This window comes from Carettochelys insculpta, chromosome 3, assembly GCF_033958435.1.
Source record: "Carettochelys insculpta isolate YL-2023 chromosome 3, ASM3395843v1, whole genome shotgun sequence".
NCBI lineage: Eukaryota > Metazoa > Chordata > Testudines > Carettochelyidae > Carettochelys > Carettochelys insculpta.
In genome coordinates, this window is record NC_134139.1 from 107845590 (window position 1) to 107868217 (window position 22628).

At 46.3% G+C, this 22628-nt stretch overlaps 1 protein-coding gene across 1 annotated transcript in view; it reads right to left on the minus strand.

Annotated features, from left to right (window-relative positions):
• The window catches only part of ENPP1 (ectonucleotide pyrophosphatase/phosphodiesterase 1), a 104535-nt gene that overhangs the window by 62848 nt on the left and 19059 nt on the right, over positions 1-22628 (minus strand). Inside the window, exons 2-5 of the mRNA XM_074990556.1 lie at positions 15183-15255; positions 11574-11690; positions 10937-11062; positions 10162-10222 (exon numbers count right to left, since the gene is read on the minus strand). Coding sequence (XP_074846657.1) covers positions 10162-10222; positions 10937-11062; positions 11574-11690; positions 15183-15255 — 377 coding nt within the window. The remainder of the gene's footprint in view (positions 1-10161; positions 10223-10936; positions 11063-11573; positions 11691-15182; positions 15256-22628) is intronic.

Here is a 22628-nt window from a genome sequence, read left to right on the forward strand (position 1 = left end):
ATGATTTAAAAGAACAAAAATATACTAGTATAACAATGAAACGCTGATTATTGTTTCTCAAGTAAGGCTACATGAGGAAGCACTCAAAATATACATATACTCAAAATACAAAAAAGGTACAGTTGCTGTAGAATGCGGAGAGCAGTTTTATTAACTCAAAGTGACCACTGAGCAAAATTCACTTGTATTCTTGTCTATCCCCAGCAAAGGAATGGAACATGCAGTTTTCTTGTGTTATCACTGGTGGAGGGGGGCTTTGTCTCAAACTTGAACACACATCACCCTTTCTGGATTCAGTTTTATGGGAGAGTTTCTGGTTGAACACAAAGACACCGTCTTGGTAGAAGCCTCTACCTACACACTCCTTCCATGCAGTAAATGAACAATTGGAAGAACAAAAAGCACAAATCATGAATAGCAGAGCCTATGTTGTAGGACGTTGCCTGGCCCTCTGACCAGCTGGACCCCCCTCCTTGTTTGTCTTTCATCTGAGGCGGACAACCCCTTATTTTAAGGTTTACAGCTCAGCATCACTCAGGGCAGCCTACGCTACAGGGGAAGGTCAAATTAAGATACATAATTAAAGTAGTTGGAATTGTGTAACTAGAGTTGACCTACCTTAATTTGGATTTCTTTGTCATCTCCTCTAAGGCAGGTCAACAGGAGCCAGTGCTCCCATCAACTTCCCTTACTCCTAATGGGAGGGGGAGGGAAAGAGAAGTTACTCACCTGTAGTAACGATGGTTCTTCGAGATGTGTCCCCGTGGGTGCTCCACAATAGGTGTCGGGCTCACCCGGCGCCGCAGATCGGAAATCTTCCAGCAGTTTCTCCTGGATCGCACATGCGCCAGCGTGTGCCGCCCCCTGCGCGCCCCCAGCCACGTGCACAATCCGGTCCCCGCCAGTTCCTTGACCAATCGCCTCGGATGCTCCTGAAAAACACTAGACAGAGATCCGAAGCGGGGAGGATGGGCGGGTGGTGGAGCACCCACGGGGACACATCTCGAAGAACCATCGTTACTACAGGTGAGTAACTGCTCTTTCTTCTTCGAGTGGTCCCCGTGGGTGCTCCACAATAGGTGACTACCCAGCAGTAACCCAAGTAAGGAGGTGGGTAATCGGTTTACGTGCAGCTTGCCCCCAAGAGGACTGCTGTCGACAGACGGGTATCCTCTTAGAATACCCGAGGCAGGGCATAATGCTTGGCGAAGGTGTCATAGGATGACCAGGTCGCCGCTCTACAGATGTCTGTTAACACGATGCCCTTGAAGAAGGCTGCTGACGCCGACACCGCCCTGGTGGAGTGAGCCCTGGGAGGGGCCAGCAAAGGAGTCTTTCGAAGTTCAAAGCACATTGTTATACAGGACACAATGTGCTTTGAGATTCTCCGTGAAGAGAGACCTTCTCCTTTTGACCTGGGAGAGAGAGAGAGACTAGAAGCCTGTCCATTTTCTGGAAGGACTTAGTTCTGTCTGTGTAGAAGGCCAACGCCCTCCTCACATCTAGGAGATGCAGGCGTGCCTCCTTGCCGGAGCTGTGAGGCTTCGGGTAAAACGAGGGTAAAACTATTGGCTCATTAAGATTGGACTCCGAAGAGACTTTTGGAACAAAGGCTGGGTGCAGCCTTAAGGTTACCGCCTCCTTTGAGAATACTGTGCAGTGCGGCGTTGCCATCACTGCCGTGAGCTCACTCACCCTGCGGGCTGACATAGTTGCAAGGAGAAAGGTTGTTTTTATCATAAGGAGACGTATGGGAACTGTGGCTAATGGTTCAAAAGGTGAACCCAATAGCGTGCTGAGCACCAAGTCCAAATTCCACGATGGTGGAAGCGGTTTCCGAGGGAGGGGGGTACAGGTTTACCAGCCCCTTCAAGAACCTGGTAACGACAGGATGGGTGAATACCGTGGGCCCTTCCTCTGTATGCCAAAAGGCTGATATAGCGGCGAGGTGGACCTTTAGCGAGGATAGAGAAAGCCCACCTCTTGAGGTCCAATAAGTATTCTAGTATTACAGGTATAGGAACGTCAAGGGGAGCTAACTGCTTGGCGGAACACCAGGCTGTGAATCGAGTCCATTTCTGCTTGTAAGTCCTCCTGGTGGAGGTCCTTCAGCTACATTCCAGGACTTGTTGTGCTCCCTCCGTACATGTGCTCTCTAAGGAGCTGAGCCATGGATTAGCCATGCTTATAGGTGCAGACCCTGAGGGTGCGGGTGCACTATGGACCCTTGAGCCCGCGTGAGTAAGTCCGGTGCCACCGGCAGAGGGAGCAGTGGGTGGTCCAACATGTGCAGAAGCAAGGGAAACCACTGCTGCTGATCCCAAGTGGGACTGAGTATCATGCGAGCTCTCTCCCTTCTGGCTTTCTGCAAGACCTTGTGGATAAGCGCTGCGGGGGCAACTCGTAAAGTAGGGAGCCCTTCCATGAAAACATGAATGCGTCTCCCAGGGACCCCCGCCCCACTCCTGCCCTGGAGCAGTACTGGGGACACTTTTTTGTTGTACTGGGTGGCAAACAGATCGATCTGGGGAAACCCCCATGTACGAAAAAATGCGCTGTAGCAGATCGAAGCGGATCTGCCATTCATGCGTGAGTGCGAAGTGCCTGCTCAGCTGATCTGCATTCACGTTGTGAGCACCCGGCAAGTACGAGGCTTTCAACGTTATGTTGTTGGCGATGCAACAATTCCACAATCGGAGTGCGTCCGCACGTAGGACATGGGATCGTACTCCTCCTTGTCGATTGATGTAGAACATAGTGGAGGTATTGCCAGTATTGAATCCCGACTACTTTGCCATGTAGGTAATCTCGAAAATGTTTGCAGGCGTTGAACACTGCTCTGAGCTCCAGTATGGATATGGGCAGTGTCTGTTCCGCAGGGGACCATAGCCCTTGCGTTACCTTGTCGGTGATGTGCACTCCCCATCCCATGTGGGAAGTGTCGGTAGTAAGAAAAATAGAAATTTGTGGTTGGTGAAAAGGCACCACCACTAGCAGATTCTCGCGGTTTTCCCACCACGCCAGGGATCTGTGCACCTCTGTGGTGGGCGACACCATCCTGTGGACAGTGTGGGATGCCGGTTTGTAAACGCTCGCCAGCCAATGCTACAGGCTGGACATGTGCAACCTGGCATTCTGTACCACAAACGTCGCTGCCCCCATGTGGCCCAGCAGCTGTAGGCACGTTAAGACCGGTACCGTGGGGCTGTATGTAATGACTTGCACCAGCAAACTGATGGCGCGGAAGCGGGCGTCGGGTAGGTACACCCTTGCTGTGATAGAGTTTATGCATGCCCCTATGAACTCTATGGCTACGTCTACACGTGCAGCCAACATCGAAATAGCTTATTTCGATGTTGCGACATCGAAATAGTCTATTTCGATGAATAACGTCTACACGTCCTCCAGGGCCGGCAACGTCGATGTTCAACTTCGACGTTGCTCAGCTCAACATCAAAATAGGCGCAGCGAGGGAACGTCTACACGTCAAAGTAGCACACATCGAAATAGGGATGCCAGGCACAGCTGCAGACAGGGTCACAGGGCGGACTCAACAGCCAGCCGCTCCCTTAAAGGGCCCCTCCCAGACACAGTTGCACTAAACACAAGATCCACAGAGCTGACAACTGGTTGCAGACCCTGTGCCTGCAGCATAGATCCCCAGCTGCCGCAGAAGCAGCCAGAAGCCCTGGGCTAAGGGCTGCTGCCCACAGTGACCATAGAGCCCCGCAGGGGCTGGAGAGAGAGCATCTCTCAACCCCCCAGCTGATGGCCGCCATGGAGGACCCAGCAATTTCGACGTTGCGGGACGCGGATCGTCTACACGGTCCCTACTTCGACGTTGAACGTCGAAGTAGGGCGCTATTCCTATCTCCTCATGAGGTTAGCGACTTCGACGTCTCGCTGCCTAACGTCAAAGTTGGTGCCGCTACTTCGAAGTAGCGTGCATGTGTAGACGCAGCTTATATGTTATGTGGGTTCGGACTTTGACTTTGCGAGGTTGATGACTAGGCCCAGCGAAGAAACGTGTCCGCTGTGATGCGTATCATGCGTGAGACCTCTGCCTTTGAGGTCCCTTTTAGCAGGCAGTCGCCCAGATATGGGAAAAATAAACACCCCCTGTCTGTGCAGGTAGGCTGACACCACTGCCAGAGTTTTGGTAAAGACTCTGGGGGCCGAGGAGAGGCCAAATGGAAGAACCCTGTGCTGGAAGTGCTCCTGGCCGACCGTGAAGCAGAGGAAGCATCTGTGTGCCGGGTGGATTGTTATATGAAAGTAAGCATCTTGTAAGTGGACTGCTGAAACCCAGTCTCCATCGTCCAGTGCTGTGAGTATCAAAGCAACTGTGATCATCCGAAAACGTTGCTTGCGCAAGTAACGGTTGAGGCCCCGAAGATCTAAGATGGGCCTCCAGTGTCCTGTTTTCTTCTCTGGTAGGAAGTAGCGTGAATAAAAACCTTCCCTGGAATTATTCCGGCACTCTTTCCACCACCCTTATGAACCTAAGGTGAGTCACCTTCTGCTTGAGCCTCGCCTCGTGGCAGCGTCCCTGAGGTGAGGCCTGGTGGGAGGCTTCGTCGGTGGAAGCGACTGGGAGGGGATCGCGTAACCCGTGGCTATGATCTCCAGCACTCATCTGTCTGTGGTGATCTTTTGCCATTGGGAGTGGAACGGTCTGAGGCGATGATGGAACGTGAGAGGAGAGTGGCATTGAGCGAGGGTATTGATAGTGCAGCCCCCAACATACCCATCAAACTTGTTGCCTTTGGGCCTGACCCGAGGGCGTACGGCTTTGTTGAGAACGTCGCCTAGGAGTTCTGTACTGTTGCCGCTATTGATAGCACCCTTGGCCGTAGCCCCATTAATATTGAGCACGCTGTGGTTGTAAGCATAGCGTCTCTGCTGAGGATAAAATTTTTCCCTCCTGTATGGGGGAGTATAAATGCCCAAGATTCTAAGTGTAGCTCTCGAGTCCTTACTGGAGTGAGGGACCGAGTCGGTTGAGTCTGCAAACAGCTTTTGTGTATCAAAGGGAAGGTCCACGATCTTCGCCTGTAGGTCCCTCGAGATACCCGACGTCTGGGGCCAGGATTCTCTACGCATGACCATGGCTGTAGCCGTTGAACATGCTGCCGTGTCCGCCACATCCAGGGCAATCTGGACTCCCGTCCGCGATGCTGCGTAGCCCTCTTGAACAATCGCCTTTAACACCGGCTTTTTGTCTTCCGGAAGTGAATCCATGAGGGGAGTAAGCCCGGAGTAATTATCAAAATTATGGTTTGCTAGGTGTGCCCATAATTTGCCACTCTCAATAAGCAGGATAGGAGAGGAATATACCTTCCTGCCAAACAGCTCTAGCTTCTTAGCATCTTTGTCCGATCCCCCGATTTGTACTGAGAAGCCTTTGACCTCTGCTGGGACGACCCAACCACCAAAGAATTTGGTTGTGGGTGACTGAAGAGGAACTCCATGCCCTTTGCCGGGACAAAGTATTTCTTATCCGCTCTCTTGTTCGTAGGCGGCACAGAGGCTGGAGTCTGCCATATAGTAGTGGCTGACTCCAGAATGTCTTCGTACAGCAGAATAGCAATTTTGGATGAAGCCGGGGGTCTCAAGTTTTTCAGGAGTTTGTGATGTTTCTCCTGCACCTCTGCCGTTTGAATGTCTTGCGTGAAAGCCACCCTTTTAAACAGCTCCTGAAACTGTTTAAGGTCATCCGGGGGAGAGACATCCCCGGGGGCCATGGCCTCATCTGGGGAGGATGAGGAGGAACCACTAAGGTAAACCTCCCTCGAACCCTCGGGTTCCTGCGGTCGATGATACACTTGCTCGCTGGAGGATTGTGAAGGAAAGTCTCGGGGTTCTAACATTAACTCCCCTTGAGACAACTGTGTTTCCATCCCCGATCGGAAGTGCCCACGGGGGTATTGAGCGGCTGGGGGGGACCTGCCCCTGCGTGTAGGCCTGTGGTTTGTCTGTGTCCAGCGTGATAAGGACGACCATGGCAGCATGGGCAAGGGTCCGGGGATAGAGACCTGGACCACTCACGGGGTGTGTACCCCCGATGTCTGGGAGAGCGAGGCCTCCGCGACAACACAGATAGAGGTGAAACTAGCTTGTGATAGCACTCCAGGGGATCCAATCCCAGAAATGGTGAAGGTGGCCCAAGCCATGGTGACATTGGTTGGAGGAACGGAGAAGGAGGTTCTGGGTGGGCCGGTGGAGACACAGGCCTTCGGTGCGGCGTGTGTATCACAGGGGGAGGGCTTGGTGCTAACAGCAGCACGGCCCTGTCCAGAGATGGACTGCGGTGCCGGGCATTTGATGTTGCCTTGTCCCTCCGCTGCGGGGCCGGCACCGCCCCCTCCCGTGCCGGGGATCTCAGCCCTGCGCTCGGCACTGTCAGCTGTGGTGCTGCACAGGTATCCCCCTCCGGTGCCTGCAGGCTCTGTGCCTGGCGACCCTGCGCCGCTGGTGCCGCGGGGGTCTGTGCCGCCTGTGGTGGTGCCGCCGGTTCCGGCGCTTGCCTGGCTGACGCTCTAGGCGCCGCGCGTGCCGGCTGTTGTATAGCCGGAGGCTCAGCCTCTGCCACATGCGCTGCTGCTTGCCTGAGTATGTGGCTGGTGGCTGTGTGCTCCGCTTGTCCTGCTCACTGCAAACGCACGGCAAGGATCAAGCCAGGGAGAGTTTCCTCCGTTTCTGCACTGAGGGGGTCAGAGAAAAGCTGCCCTCCTCGTATGCAACCCAGAGGGCCTTCTCGGTGAGGCTTCTCCGGCAAGCCCGGCTGGAGAGCCTTATCAACAAGAGCACTTTACACCTCATCACTCTGTCCTTCCTGGCCCTGGCTGTGAGCTTAGCACAGTGAGAATGCGTCTGGGTAGCCTGTAATTCCCTCAGGCATCGGATGCCTTTGCTATGCCCCACGGAGCCTGGCATATCTTCACGGCATGACTCCCGCTTTTTAAAACCTGAAGAGGCCATTGCGGTGAGTCCTTTATTGTTAATAGGGTACTTAGCACTTAATCCGTGCCTTTCCACCCCCAATAGTGATCACCGGCCTGCCTAAATGGCCTTCACGTCCTCTCTTCTCTTCTCCGCTCCTCTCTTTTCCCTTTTTTTTCTTTCTTGCTGATATTCTCTTTGTCTTTGCTTTCTCTCTCTTTTTTTTTTTTTCTGTTTAATAACCGAAAACAACAAATTACACGTGGAAAAAACCCACTAAGTAATCTGACTCTGGCCTTAGCCTGAGTGGATTCCGTCTGCGGCCGATGGCGGTTGAGAAGGAACTGGCGGGGACCGGATCATGCACGCGGCCGGGGGCGCGCAGGGGGGCAGCGCGCACCGGTGCATGCGCGATCCAGGAGAAACTGCTGGAAGATTTCCGATCTGCAGTGCCGGGCGAGCCCGACACCTATTGTGGAGCACCCACGGGGACCACTCGAAGAAGAAGAGTGCGTACCACAGTCCATGGGGGCGCCCTCTAAGTTCAATTTAGCTTGTCCCCACTAGGTACACTAGATCAAGCTCCAGAAGATAACCGTAGCAGGGTGACTCTTCCCTGTTGTAAAGATATACTCTCAGCTTCCAGATGGTAGCAACAACCCTGAACTGCCTCTGAACCCTGGATGGGAATGAATTCTCAAAACTCAGATTGTTGTCTGACTCCACAAGGCCTCTTCATGCCAGTAGCATGGGGGCCAAAAGAGAGGTGGAATTATTACTGGTTAGAAACTGGAATTTATTTCCTAAGTTATTCTGTTCCAAACTAGAACACAAAAATAAAATTTTTTTAAAAAAGTCTTACATAGAACAGAATTTCCCCAAAAACTTGATTTGGCAACATTTTTTCCCCATATATGATTTAAATATTTCAGAAATGAAATGATTCTATGAGGGGAAACAATTTTCAGTAATGGCTGTACATAAAATAAATGTTATAACTGTTATACGTACATTTAACGTGATAAAATTAAACAGTGTAAAAAAGTCACAATGAAGACATAATCTAAATATAACAAGCTGAAGTGATTTTGACAACTTTCCATTGAAATCAACCCCCCCGCCGCCCGCCCGGCATAAAACATTTAGGCTAAGGCTACACTGTAGCCCTAGCTCAATATAACTTGCACAAATCCTGAGCTCCCATATTTCGAACCGGGTGCTGGCTACACTGCACCAGGGTTCAAAATAAGGGGCTATTTCAAGCAATCCAATAACCCTCATGTGACAAGGGTTACTGGAAATGAAATATCACACTTGAAATAGCCCTGCTATAGTGTTTGGCTCTGCAGTTTCTACTTTGGGATACAAACATATGCTCGAGCAAGCTGAAATCCCAACCATGCACACCCTCCTCAGGCAGCGTTGACTCTGCTGGCTTGGCCACATCCACAGGATGAATGATGGAAGGATTCCAAAAGACATCCTGTATGGTGAGCTAGCCTCTGGCAAAAGACCTCCCAGACACCCTCAGTTGCGCTACAAAGATGTCTGCAAGAGAGACCTCAGAGAGGTAGACATCGAGCTGGACAACTGGGAAGAACTAGCAGACGACCGCAGCAGATGGAGGCAGGGGTTACACAAGGGCCTTCAGAAGGACGAGATGAAGATCAGACAGCTAGCAGAGGAGAAGCGAGTGCACAGAAAGCACAATAAGGACTTGCCAGACACCCACTACATCTGCAAGAGATGCAGCAAGGACTGTCACTCTCGTGTGGGTCTTCATAGTCACAATAGATGCTGTAAATGAAGTCCTCAATTGAAACTTTAAAGGGCACGATCCATAGTCTATGCAGACTGAAGGATGCCTACTACCTAGACTTAGATGAAATTGCATTTTCTGACAGATAATTCTGACAGTTTTATGACTAAATATATTTGGACTCCTCTTTGGAGGAAGCCAAAATTCAGACGTCGTGATGGAATTGTAAACTAACTTCAGTTATAAGGCTGATTTTGTGAGCATCTCAGTCAAAATATGTGCGTTAATTGTAGGTCTTTTTTTCTCTTACTACCCATGGGCATCTGCAACTCATACTCATGCTCATTGTTGATGTCAGACTTGATCCATTACTCCCTTCATAGTTGGAATGTGGTTTACAGAAAGACTGCAGAATTAGAACTGCTGGGGAGGCTGGACCATGTGGCCTACCTGTTGCCTCAGAGATATACTGAGATATGTTGATCACACAGATTTTTCAGTATGAAATCTGAGTGATTCTAATTAAAACTATTTTATAAAGGTCAGCATTTTCCTTACAATTTAAATATTTCATAGGTAATAATCCAGATGGTCCACATAATTGGAACAAATTCAGAAGAAATGGTCAAAAATTATTTCATTTAGAGTGAGTAGAGAAGAGTAGGACAAGGACTCTCCACATGTTACGGGGGCGGGGGGGGACACCTCTTCTGGATCTGTGGAACTCTGTAGATATATGCACAGTGGTCCCAAACCCCCAGACATGTGGCATGGCATAGCCATAGCAAATACAAAACACAGCTATTTTGGTTCCAGAAACCAGTTCTCACAGCCCAGACTGGATCCAAACGAGCCCCAGATGGCAGAATACCAGGAACCTTAAGTAACTAATTTGCTGTTGTCTAGAGCACTAGTTTTCAAAGCCAGGTTACTAAATTACCAGACGTGGCTTGATCTTCCAAGGTAAAAAAAAAAAAAAAAGCCCACAACCAAAAGGAACAAAAATTCTGAGAACTTGAACTGATTTAATCTATAAAGTGTACAAATGTTAATAACTATAGAAGCTATACTACACAAATCTTGTCTGTTCCATATAGGACATTTTATGCATATTTTACTTAACTAATTTGCATTTTGCATGTGATCATAAAAGTCCATGTATAGTCTATATACTGTTCACCAAGCAGTTGTGTTTAGACACAAAACAGTAAGAACCTAGCACCTATGAGGACTGGACATATATGGGAGACTCTTATAAAGTAGTCTTTGCACCTTTTACCAGGATAAAAACATCAGTATTTGTACTGTTACTGAAACACTATAACTAATAATGGTGTGTAATTATTATTCAGACACAGCTGAGGTGAGAACTTATCAGCTTGTTTGTTTACTGACATAATATTACCCTTAAAAATATTGTTTTAAAAGCAGGCTTCCAAATAAAGAGAGACTATCCTTACCCTGCTGGGCACTGGGGTTCATTAATGTCCTCACATTCTTCTTCAACCCAACTTTTCGCTCCTAAAATAGGTACAGTTGCGTTAACAAATATTGTGTAATTCTCACATTAATTAAAATTGATCTGCTAAATGCCCATCGATTTCTGAAAAAAAAACAAAAAAACAAAAAAACAAAACCCTTTTCTTTTTCACACCATTTTAGGACAGAAAGACAGGGTCTCTCAGGTAATAGCATCATTACTTGTAGTAGTCTTAATAGGAAAAAGTTAGCAGCCATTAGCAAAAAGTTGGCCAGAAATCGAACAGTGGTAACAAGATCTAAAGATTTAAAAAACTGAGAAAATTAGGGCATGCTCTAGACACAAGTTTGACACTTATTATTCCTGTTAAGGGCAAATCTAAAGACTAACGGCTTGTCTTTGCTACATGGCGGTGGATTCAATGGTGCTTGATTTATCGCATCTGCTTAGATGCGATAAATCAACTTCTGTGTGCTCTCCCATAGACTATGGGATTATACCAACAAAAGAGCAGCTGACGTCGATGGGAGAGCAACCTCCACTTAACATACCACGTGGGAGACACCATGGTAAATATACTGACTTCAGCTATGCTATTTGCATAGCTGAAGTTGCGTAGGTTAAATCAATGCAGGGGAGAGTGGGGGTGGGGTAGATCAAGACTGAAAGCATTACTATTAACATTGATTCCTAACTTGTCTATTGTTCTTTTCAAACAACTAGAGTGTGGTTGGGAAAATAAGGTGGGAATTTACCTTGGCAAACTATATAATAATTGACACAACAATCTTTGTTTTCCACACAATCGTCTGAACAGGAGCAACGATTCCCCGGCTGCCTCTTTTCGCCACATCGGAACTTATTGCAGGTCCATATATGAGCTACAATTAGAAATCAAATGTCAAAGCCACCATTTTTAAGTTCTTGTCTACCCTTAGAAGTAACAAACATTAAGGGTTAAATTCTGCCAACTGATCCATAAGATGAGTTTTGAGGAGTCCACACATGCATAACAGAGCAGAATCTGACCTTTCAAAAAGCAGTAAGACATGTCCAGTTGATAACACATGACATTATACACCATTATACATCATTATACTGCCACAGATCAAGGAGGACAATAAAAGGCAGCCTTTTATGCTTTTCTGAAGCATGGCAATTTATACCCTTCGTAGCAAGCCGATTTCCCAAAAGTGTTCAGTTCAAGAGCTATAGACAGATCAATGGCATGTTAACTACCATGTTCTTACAGCAGGTCTAACCAAAATGGTGTTTAAACTGCCAGTAGCTGCTGCTGACATTTCTTCACTAGCACCCCCAACAGGTAGCACTGCCTTATTAGGCAGCTGATATAATGGCTCTCCCTTTGCCGTTCCAACATTGCCCCCTTACCTGGCTGTATGCATGCTTCCTGAAAATCCAAGCAGCAGTTTCCAAGTTCAACGCAATTTCTATCACAGCGGCAGCTTCCAAATGTCCTCTCAAAGCAACGGCCTTTGCAAGTTTTGACTGAAATATTGGACAGCGTCATTGCTTTCAGTAATCTCAGTATTAAGCACTTGGCAGGTATAAGCAAAAAATAGGGCAGAACTCAAACAGTTGCAACAAGACAAATATTTGCAAAGGGCATAAAACTCAAGCCTGCTCTAGACACAAATTTTGTACTATTATAATTATTCCACCTATGGGTATGATTAAGGAACTAAAAGTATTATGAATAACATTCCTTCATGTTTTTTCTATTTCTCTCAAACAAGCACTGTGTGACTATTGGGATGCTGGTAGAGATACGAGGTGAGCATTTAGATGTCAATGGCTAAACATTAATGCTGTACTAAGTTGGTCAATATGCTGTGGAACACCAGTAAGATCGTTATATGAAATGGTACCACTGTACTGTATCACTTTTTAGCTAGATATATTATTCTAGTTTTCCAGGAAGCTGTGGTTGCCTGAAGTTACAGATCATGGTGACTTGTGTACTAAATGTTATGTATAACTGGTTTATACATAAACAAAAAACATGCTCCAGGCCCTTTTGAAGTGCCAGTAGTGCTGCTCCATCAATCCGCGTGGCTGAGGGGGAGCCAGCGCCACGTTCTGGCAGCGCTAAGGGTGACTGGCTTGGCCTTGCCCCTTTTGCCTTTGGTCCCACCCCTTTCAGGGATGCAGGGTCATGCCTCCCTCCCACTTTGGACCAGGGCCCACAGTGACTGTTGGCCCCTGTAGTGAGTCAGTATGGCCTCCTGCAGACCCAGAGGCAGGGGAGGCTATGCAGAGGCCCTGGTGGGCGGGGCCGGAGTCAGGAGACCAGAGGCCCGCCCCTCAGAGGGCGGGGCCAAGGGCTAGAAGAGCCAAAGGCAGGACTCAGGACCCATTCGGGCCTGGGCCTCCGGGCAGGGAGGACGTGCCTGCACGAGCTCCTCGGAACCAAAGGGAGAGGGCCTGCGGCCGCCCGGCCAGGCCAGAGGAGCAGGCCCCCAGCGGCTCCAAGCAATCCCGGGTCCATATGCCCCAAGGAGACTACCCGGACTTCCCAGACCTACCAGGACCTTCCCGCCGGTGGAGACCCCCCACCTTGGAAGAGGCCCCGGGAGTGGGCTGCCCCAGAGTCCTGGCGGATCCTTACAGCACTCAGACCCAGGACCGCCCTGCGTCTCCTGTATTGCCGCCACCTGACTACCCTAGCGACATTGTTATGGACGATTGGCCGGAGCCCCCGAAGGTGGATGACCCGGAGGAGACCGACCTAGGGGGCCCCCTCGACCAGATGGACTGGGACCTTCCGCCAGCAGAGGGTGAGGTAGGAAGTGGCCCGGGGAACGACGCTCACGAACCAATGGCAGTGTGTTGCGGTCTGGATCCCCACTGCCGGCGTTGCGTGTGAGCGACCCCCAGGGCCCCGGGCCGGGTCACAGTGGAGTGGGAGGGCCTGCGACCCCCTACCCCCCCGCCCCTTGACAGGGCCAGCCTGTGCTGGGCCTGCACTTAAACCCTTGGGTTGCTGCCCCGCCCCAAACTGAGGGCTGGGCTTTGTTTTTAAACCCTTGTGTTGCTGCCCCGCCCCAAACTGAGGGCTGGGCCCAGAACTGTGCTAGTACTTGGGGACTGCTGCCCTGCCCTGGACTGAGGGCTGGGCCCAGAACTGTGCTAGTACTTGGGACTGCTGCCCTACCCTGAACTGAGGGCTGGGCCTAGAACTGTACTATTACCTGTGAACTGCTGCCCTGCCCTGGACTGAGGGCTGGGCCCAGAACTATACTACTCTTGTGAACTGCGGCCCCACCCTAGGTTGAGGGCTGGGGCCTGTATGGTGTTGTAGCAGTGAGCCGCTGACCACCCGAACTGAGTACGGGCTGGTGCTCTAACCCCCTTTTTGCTACCGCCCGCCCTAGGCCAAGGGGCTGGGCGTTTCTGGACTTGTTACAGCCCCACTGTGGAAGAGCATTACCAAACATACTGCAGTGGGGATTTACCAGTGATTGGAATAGCAGGGTAAATACTATTGCAAGAGTATTGACTAAACTTGCAAAGGCCCTACACTCAATGGCATTTTTATGTTCTGAGTCTGGAAGGAACCTGTCACAATCCACTCCATGGCCGCGTCTACATGTGCATGCTACTTCGAAGTAGCGGCGCCAACTTCGAAATAGCGCCCGTCACGGCTACACGTGTTGGGCGCTATTTTGAAGTTGAAATCAACGTTAGCCAGCGAGACGTCGAAGTCGCTAACCCCATGAGGGGATGGGAATAGCGCCCTACTTCGAAGTTGAACGTTGAAGTAGGGCACGTGTAGACGATCCGCGTCCCGCAACATCAAAATAGCGGGGTCCGCCATGGCGGCCATCAGCTGAGGGGTTGAGAGATGCTCTCTCTCCAGCCCCTGCGGGGCTCTATGGTCACCGTGTGCAGCAGCCCTTAGCCCAGGGCTTCTGGCTGCTGCTGCTGCAGCTGGGGATCCATGCTGCATGCACAGGGTCTGCAACCAGTTGTCAGCTCTGTGGATCTTGTGTTGTTTAGTGCAACTGTGTCTGGGAGGGGCCCTTTAAGGGAGCGGCTTGCTGTTGAGTCCGCCCTATGACCCTGTCTGCAGCTGTTCCTGGCACCCTTATTTCGATGTGTGCTACTTTGGCGTGTAGACGTTCCCTCGCAGCGCCTATTTCGATGTGGTGCTGCCCAACGTTGAAGTTGAACGTCGACGTTGCCAGCCCTGGAGGACGTGTAGACGTTATTCATCGAAATAGCTTATTTCGATGTCGCTACATCGAAATAAGCTATTTCGATGTAGCGTGCACGTGTAGACGTAGCCCATGTTGGATTTCTTTCATGGAGGATTTATTCATTTCACCAGTGAAGTTGTTTCCTCATGTGCTCCAGTCCCTACATCAATATTTCTCAACCTTTTTATTTATTTTTCTTTTTAAAATAAAGTACCCCTTTTTCAAAAGTACCCCTAGAACCTACCATTTTCTGACACACAATTTTTTTCTACCATTAAACAAACGTGTTGTAAACAACTTAGTCATGACTGGTGGGTTGGAAGAAATTGCCCATGGGCAATAATCTTGTCATCAGACATATGACTGTCCAAAAAGTATAAATAAACAAATTAGATGAACATAAAATAAGTCCAATTTTTTAATTCATAAAAAAGGTTGAGGAACATTGAGTTAATGCATGCTCTGAAAGAGCTCTGTGCACTCCCAGGGCTACATGTAACACTAGTTGAGAACCACTGCCCTAGATTACCTCTTCCCAGTCTCCTATCTGAACAAACCCTCTAATGCTGCTGGGGAAGGAGGGTGTGGTGACACCAATGAATCAGAAGACACCTATAGGAATACGAAGTCCTCGGACTGAAAGTTTGACATTTGAAACTACTTCAGGCAGGGAGACAGTTGCTTTTCCCTGTAACATATGGATGATACTCTGATAATTTCATGGTGAATTGTTTAAAAGGAGTTGTTCAGACTATTTATATTGGAGAATTACATTAATTACCATCTCTTGTACAGCTAGGCTTCAGTCCAAATACACATCCTAGGATTATGGTTAGCACACAGGCAGACAGTACCTGCAATACAAGAAAGAAAATAAAAAACTAAGTTAAATGTCACTGTAGGATAATTCTGAAACCCCTCTTTCAGACAATGAAGACATAGTTATTCCTTCTATATGAAAGCATGCCAGCCCGCAGAAGCTGAAAAATGTACAAATTAGGGGACCAATCACATCGCCATTACTCACACATGTAGTCATTACTTGTGCAAATAATCCTGCTAATTTCACTAAGGTCATTCACATGAGTCAAGATAACAGGGCTGGCCCCTTATTTCTTTTGTCTTCCTTATAAAATATTTGACATAGAAGAGTGCTAATGCTTAAAATGCTTTTTCTTCTCCCAAAATGAAAAAAAGTTTACTTTTAAATGTTTTTGTGACTGGTGCCTGGAATGGACCACACCGAGAATGCCACATTCATGGCAGATTGCAAGAAAACAGGACATATGTACCCAAAAAGTGGTGGTTTATTATATACTTAGATATACCAAACCACTAACAAAACAAGCATTGTAGCACCACAGGCTCACAAGAAGCTAAAACACAGTTCCCTTTACGTATTCTACCCATTTGTTCCCATTGAGAAAAACTGGTGTTATATAATGAGAGGCTACTGGAGAGAAAAAATGTTCACCATACATGAAGTCCTACCAGTCCCAAAGGATCAGACAGACACTTACCCCAGGTCAACATGTATTTCAGAATTTATCTACGTATACTAACTGAAGAGTCGCATTAATAAAAGAAAATTAGAGTTATTGAATAATCAAAGTATCAAATACATAGCAAGAAATTGTCCAGTCCTCAGGCAGAATTGTAGCAGTGAATTTGCTAGTTTGCACAAAAGCCTCTGCAGAAACACACCAACATATCAGAATCCAAAGAGTTTGTTAGGCGAGGGCTACATTGTAGCCCTAGCTTGAAATAAGTTAAGCAAGTTATGACACATCTTATTTCAAACCTGGTGCAGGTTACACTGCAGCAGAGTTCAAAATAAGTGCTTATTTCAAACTGGGTTACTGGGAATGCAACACTGCACTCAAAATAGCAGTGCTATTTTGAGAGCAGTGTTTGGCCATGTGGACTCAGATACTTGGCCACTGGACTAAGAAGTCTGACCACTGCACTAAGATATTCCAGTAAATTGTTTGTAATACCCTGGGACATGAATGTGAAGACTCTAAGGCTCCGGCTACATGATTATTTCTATTTTGGGATACATTTGTATGTTACAAACAACTTATTAAAATATCTTAGTCCCACATCTTAACTTTTCCCTGACTAAAAATGCAGAAATCAGGCCAAGGTTTCTGTCTTGCAATTGAAACAGGCTGTTAAGTGTTTGCACACAACCTGTGACTGCACCTTCTTTCCCTAGTTTAGCATGGACACGTTCTTTGACACTTAACATTAACATACCACTTCTGTGTACACATGCAGCTAATCTAGTTGCACTGACTTACAAAGGGGATGGGCCTGTTAGTCTTTTATAACAGGGATAGACAAGTTGAAGACACGACTGGTAATATTACGAGTTTTGACTGCATCCCATATCTCAGATCTTCACTTTAACTGATCACTGTTGTATATGTAATCCAGAGGCACTGAGACTACGGACAAGGGAGAGTGAAGTCTCTGCTCTACAGCCTTAGCTGAGAGGCAGCTGGCTTTTAGGACAAACAGTAGAGCACATGGCTTTAGACTCCAAGATCACAGGTTCATTCCTTCCTGCTGATGACAGCCTTACATGTATATAATAAAAAGGCAATTAACCAATGAAAAGGACTTTGCACCTACAAGATATTTTATTTTTGGTAACCACAGTCAAATACAAGTAGCCTCTACACTTTGATTTTTATCAATACAAGTAAATGGGTTGGAGGTTGCAAGCCTAATTAAGATTTGATATCTACACCCAAGTGAATTGCCCTGATTACAATTGCAGGCTCTCTTGCTAAGTTGTTACATATAGGGGATATACACAGGTTAGCTGGTTTGCCAGCACAGCAACTTTGATTTAATTTTCAGTTTTGTATCTTTTTTTTCCCCATAAAAATCCATCATTTTAGGTTTTCTCCTTCCAACCCGCTCATCCACTTTGGGGTGCACAGCTAAGCCATCCCACTGGCTACAAATCTCAAAAGCCACATATCCTTTACCAAAGACTAAGGGCATACCTATATTTACAGAAAGAGTAACACTGCAGAAGTCAATCTTCCAGGGTTTACTTTAGCATTTCTAGTAAAGAAGTGTTAAATTGAATGTCAAGGGCATCCCTATCGATCTCAATCCTACACCCACTCATGAGGAGTAAGGGAAGTCAACAGGAAAGTTCCTCCCATTGACCTCTCACTGTGAGGATGGAGGAGAAAGTCAGCCTAAGGTGTGTTGGCTCCAGTTCTCATAGCTAGAGTTGAGTATTTTAGGTTAACTTTCTCCCCAAGTGTAGACCTGCCCAAAATACTCCATTTATTTATTACTAGCCCATTTATCCCACACTGCTAGGGTACTCAATTCAACTGATTTTTTTGGGTGGGTGGGGGACTAAAAGGAAAATGTACTGCTTTATTTAAATGATTGTATTTTTCAAAAAGTGTTATTTTTATTAAGTTAATTTTTATTTCAGATTTCTTTAAGAACAGATTATTTAAAAACTAAATGGACAGATTTTAACAATGGCTTTTAAAAGGGGAATTCCACCAACTACATTTTTCTTCATCCCTGTACACTCTCAATATTCTGATCATGTTTTAACCAAAAAGGGGCTATGGTCATTTTGATCTCCAATAACATTGCCTTCTAAGTTTTAAATCTTAAGCACTGATTTAGCTGTGCCGTAGTAGAGCATTACTTCAAATTTCTCCACATTATCTCTTTTCTGTAAGGTCTATTGAGAAACAAATCATATTCCAGTTTCATCCTATTTTTCTGGATCACCTTGTTCAGTATCTTTCAACATTTGCTCATTTATGTCAATTTTGAGGATTATACTTGATCTGATGATTCTGTCTCTTTTCTATTTGGTTTTAGGAAATGCAATCAAACGGTTACACATTATGTATTATACTTTGCATGTTTTACAAATCTTTTAATAACTGAGTCATGAGCATGTAAAGTAAACTATGAACTCTAACTGAAAGAAAAACATTTTTATACTGAGCTATAGATATTCAATTTCACAAAACAGGTAACACAGACAGCTAAGAAGGCAACCTCTTGAATTTGTTGCATAAGAACATAGGAACAGGCATACTGGGTCAGACCAAAGTCTGTCTAGCCCAGTATTCTGTCTTCTGACTGTAGCCAAAGCCAAATGCCCCAGAGGGAATGAACAGAACAAATAATCGTCAAGTGATCCATTCTGTTCCAAGCTCCTGGCAAAGAGAGGCTAAGGGCACCATCCCTGCTCATCCTAGCTAATAACCATTTCAAAATAAGGTTGTGGTGTAGACCTACCCCACATACTTTATATCCACTGGCTCTCCCTCGTCCACATGCTTGTTGACCCCCTCAGATAGTTCTAGGGGATTGGTGAGGCATGAGTGCCCTTTACAAAAATTCAGAATATCTATTTAAAAAAAAGAATCACTCTGGATTTATGATGTCCGATCTATTAAGAAACAACAGTTAAAAAGAATACACTGATGCTGTACAGTATGTGTCAAGGTTTACCCAGCCCCCAGCTGATGGCACTTGACAATATAAGTAGATATTCATTTAAAAGAAAGAAAGAAACAAACAAACAATTTAATTGTGGCATTCAAGTTGTAGAAAATAATTTCAAATGCAGTACTGCTAGATCTAAAGTGGTAATATTACAATTTGTAAACAACAATCTGCAGCTGTTTAGCTAAAACCTAGACAAAGCATAAAAACTACATCACCACTCACAAATCATTGGTGTGATTTTGGCAGCTAACTGCCCCATCTTATAATCTCCAAAACACATGAACATAGCTCATCTTAATAAGCAGTATCCCCAGTATGAGCCTGGTCAGCAGAGAAAATGAATCCGTCCCTGTGGTCAGGAAGTCTAACTCAAATAACAGAGTTACTGTTGAATTGCACTGATTCATGTTCTGGGGTCCCTGTGCATGCCACATTTGGGTAGCTTCACAGCACCACAAACCCACTACTAAAATAGTCTTCTGTTTAAGAGCCAGAGACTCTCAGTTAGCACACAGTATGGAAAAAAACAGCCCAGTTCACAAACTGACAATCTGCAAATGTGTATATGCCTTCAATATTCATTTACTGGGTTTTTTAAATTAGTCTCATTATCTCTTTTTAAGTTACGATGTCATAAAAATTTCAGGCCTGTGATACTGTACAGGAATCATGTTGATTATAGAATCCTAATACTATTACATTTTCTTCCCACAGCTTAAAAAGCAAGGCTTTCTGAAGAGACCTGATGTCACAGTAGTGTGGTAAAGGGACACTTCACCCACAAAATGCCAGCTAACTCCAACACAGCAGAAGGAAATTGTTGCCAATTAATATTAAGTACATTATGTGGTGCTGAATTAAGGGTCTGACCCACCACCCAGCAAAGTCTCTAGGAGCCTTTCCACAGACTTCAGTGGGCTTTGGATCAGGGCCTTATTTTCACACCATTTACAACTGTTACTCAGTGTACCACTTATGGCCAAGTTCTAGGCCCCATTGCATGATCTCTGGGGGAAAAGGTCCCATGTCATTCATAAAACTGCCATCACTAGGGTAATCTGAGCTGAGAGGCCAAGGACCAGATAAGCCTGGACACTGAACAGCTTTTTTTTTCAATTTATAAAGATGTCACCTTCAGATAAAAGTTGAGGCTCATTGCCAGGACACTACTGCTCCCCTGTGCCTGGTCTGTGGATAAAGTGTACAGAGCTGTCAGATTTGCACCTTTTGTGAGAGCTACATGTCAAAAATAAAGTTTTGTTTTTTTTTTATTTTAAAAAGGACTTTACTGGGGAGGAGCATCACATTGATCTAGTCCAAAAACAGAAGGAAAATAGAGAGACAAAAACAGAACTTGACATCAGGAGAAATGTCCTTTGACTTATCATTTAGCCCAAATGTCGGAGAGCTCTGCTATGATAAAATGTACTTGAGGAAAGTTTTCAAAACAAAACAAGAAGCAGTCAGAAAAAATAAGCTGTTTTTTAAAAGAGGCATTTGAATATGTTTGTTTTGGAATAAAACAGTATCCTCCTCTAAGGAAGAATCTCTGTCTCCTCACTGCTTCCTTTATGTGGGAGGACACAGGAAAAGCTTTAGCCTATAAACAATGATGGGTGTTGTCAACAGATGGATGGACAGCTGCCAAAGCTGTCATCCTCAAGACATTTCAAAAGATCCTTATTTTGAGTGTGACAGGTGGCACAGTGACACTGTGATTAGGTAGCAGGTTCACACGTATCACTCACTAACGACCTGATCCTGCCAAACTGAAGTCAATGGGAGCTTCACCATTGACTCCAAAGAAGCAAAAATGGGGACTAAGATAGGGATAATATTCAAACTGCAGATGTGACACCCTGGAATTGCTGAGAGCTTAGACTCAGAGCACCACAATCATGAGCCAAGCTGTGTGTGGTCGTGCCTAATAATGAAAGCTGGAGTCAAGAACCAGGAGTCAGAGCTGAGTGTTAGACACAGAGTTCGAAAACAAGCAGGGCTGGAGTAGACCAAGGCTGGGTAGGAGTATTGCTAGGAACAAGGCACAGAAGTCATCATGGATACAGGTGTAAATGTTGAATAGTCACTGGCCTGGGCTGCTGCTGGGATAAAGAGCAGAGCTGGTGGTACTTCTGAGGGAGTCTGGCTGATCATGGTTTGATTTGGGTCAACTGGCTACTCTCAGGTTCAGCTGCAAATTCCGATTCCTGACAATGTTCTACTTACTGGATGATCTACTAAGTTCTTCACCATTGCTTGCCTCCTGCCGCACTTCCTTCCTTCGCTTCCTAGTTCTTTCAGGATCTAACTTTTAACCTGTTCTGCCGCTACCTGTTCATCTTTCTTCCTCTCTCTTCACTTTTCTCTTCAGCCCCTTCTTGGGCACTGCTAGCTCTTTATTTACTATGATTTTAGAGATTTCTACTAATCATCATTTTGAACCAAATGTCTCCGTTCCTCCCCTTCCAACTCTCCACTCTACCTCTGTTGCCCTTTCTTCCTGGGCCTCTCTCTCACTCTCTATTGCATGGTCTTTCCTCCTTTTTAGTATTTTTGTTCCCAGCAAAATTCAGCCTCTCCCCAGTTCAGCCCCAAGCCTTCTTAAATAATTTTTAAATGCCAATCAAGACACACCTGAATACCTAACAAAGCAGGCTCATTTGTTTTAGCTCTTGTCCTCCAGCGATTACTTTCCCTAAATGTCATGCCATCCCTACAGATGGGCTAGACCTGAGAATCTCACACTTTCTCTGTGTGGTGTAGAGCTGGCGTAGGAGAATTTCCCCAACACACGTGAAATCCTAACAAGGGAAGATTGACTAGTTTTTCCACTGCTTTGTGCTATTTAGGCTTGTCTACACTACCTCCCTACTTCGAAGGGAGGATGGTAAGTAGGGTGTCAGGAGATTATTAATGAAGTGCTGCGGTGCATATGCAGCACTTCATTATGGTAGTTCTCCCCTGAGGCAACTTTGAAGTGCTGGCTCACGTGTAGCTGCAGGTAACCTGCCAGTACTTCGAAGCATCTGGGCAACTTCAAAGTCCCTTTACTCCTCAAAATTGTGAGGAGTAAAAGGGACTTCAAACTTGCCCAGGCACTTCAAAGTACCAGTGGGTTAGCCGCAGCTACACACGCGCCAGCACTTCAAAGTTGCCACAGGGAAGAGAATTACCATAATGAAGTGCTGCATATACACAGCAGCACTTCATTAATAATCTCCTGACACCCTACTTACCATCCTCCCTTTGAAGTAGGGCAGTAGTGTAGACACAGCCTCTGTGCAGCAGATGCCAGCTGGAACGTCAGATTAGAGAGTCCTTGGGAATGGTACTGTTTCTTTTATTTGTCAGTAAAATGTAAACAGAGATAGCACAACTGAATGCATGAACAAGAAGCAAGGTCAGATAGTCATGTCAAAGAGGAAAACCTGTTCTGCAACCTGCCATAGAAGATGGGCTGCTTTTTATGATCTTATTGAAGCTGAGGAGTCATCCACTTAACACAAGACAAAGCCTATCTTCATGATAACTTGCGAAAGAAAACTGAATGATGGCTCAATACTTCTATATGTCATTCAGGAAGATACCTGATTGTGCTGTATTCTGCTTTGGCAACATCTGCATCATGCCAACCAAGTATATTGAAGTTAAGTGAAAAGACACATGTGCCACAGAGATGTGTAGGGAGAGGCAGTCTTGTAAATGTGCTAGAAAGGAG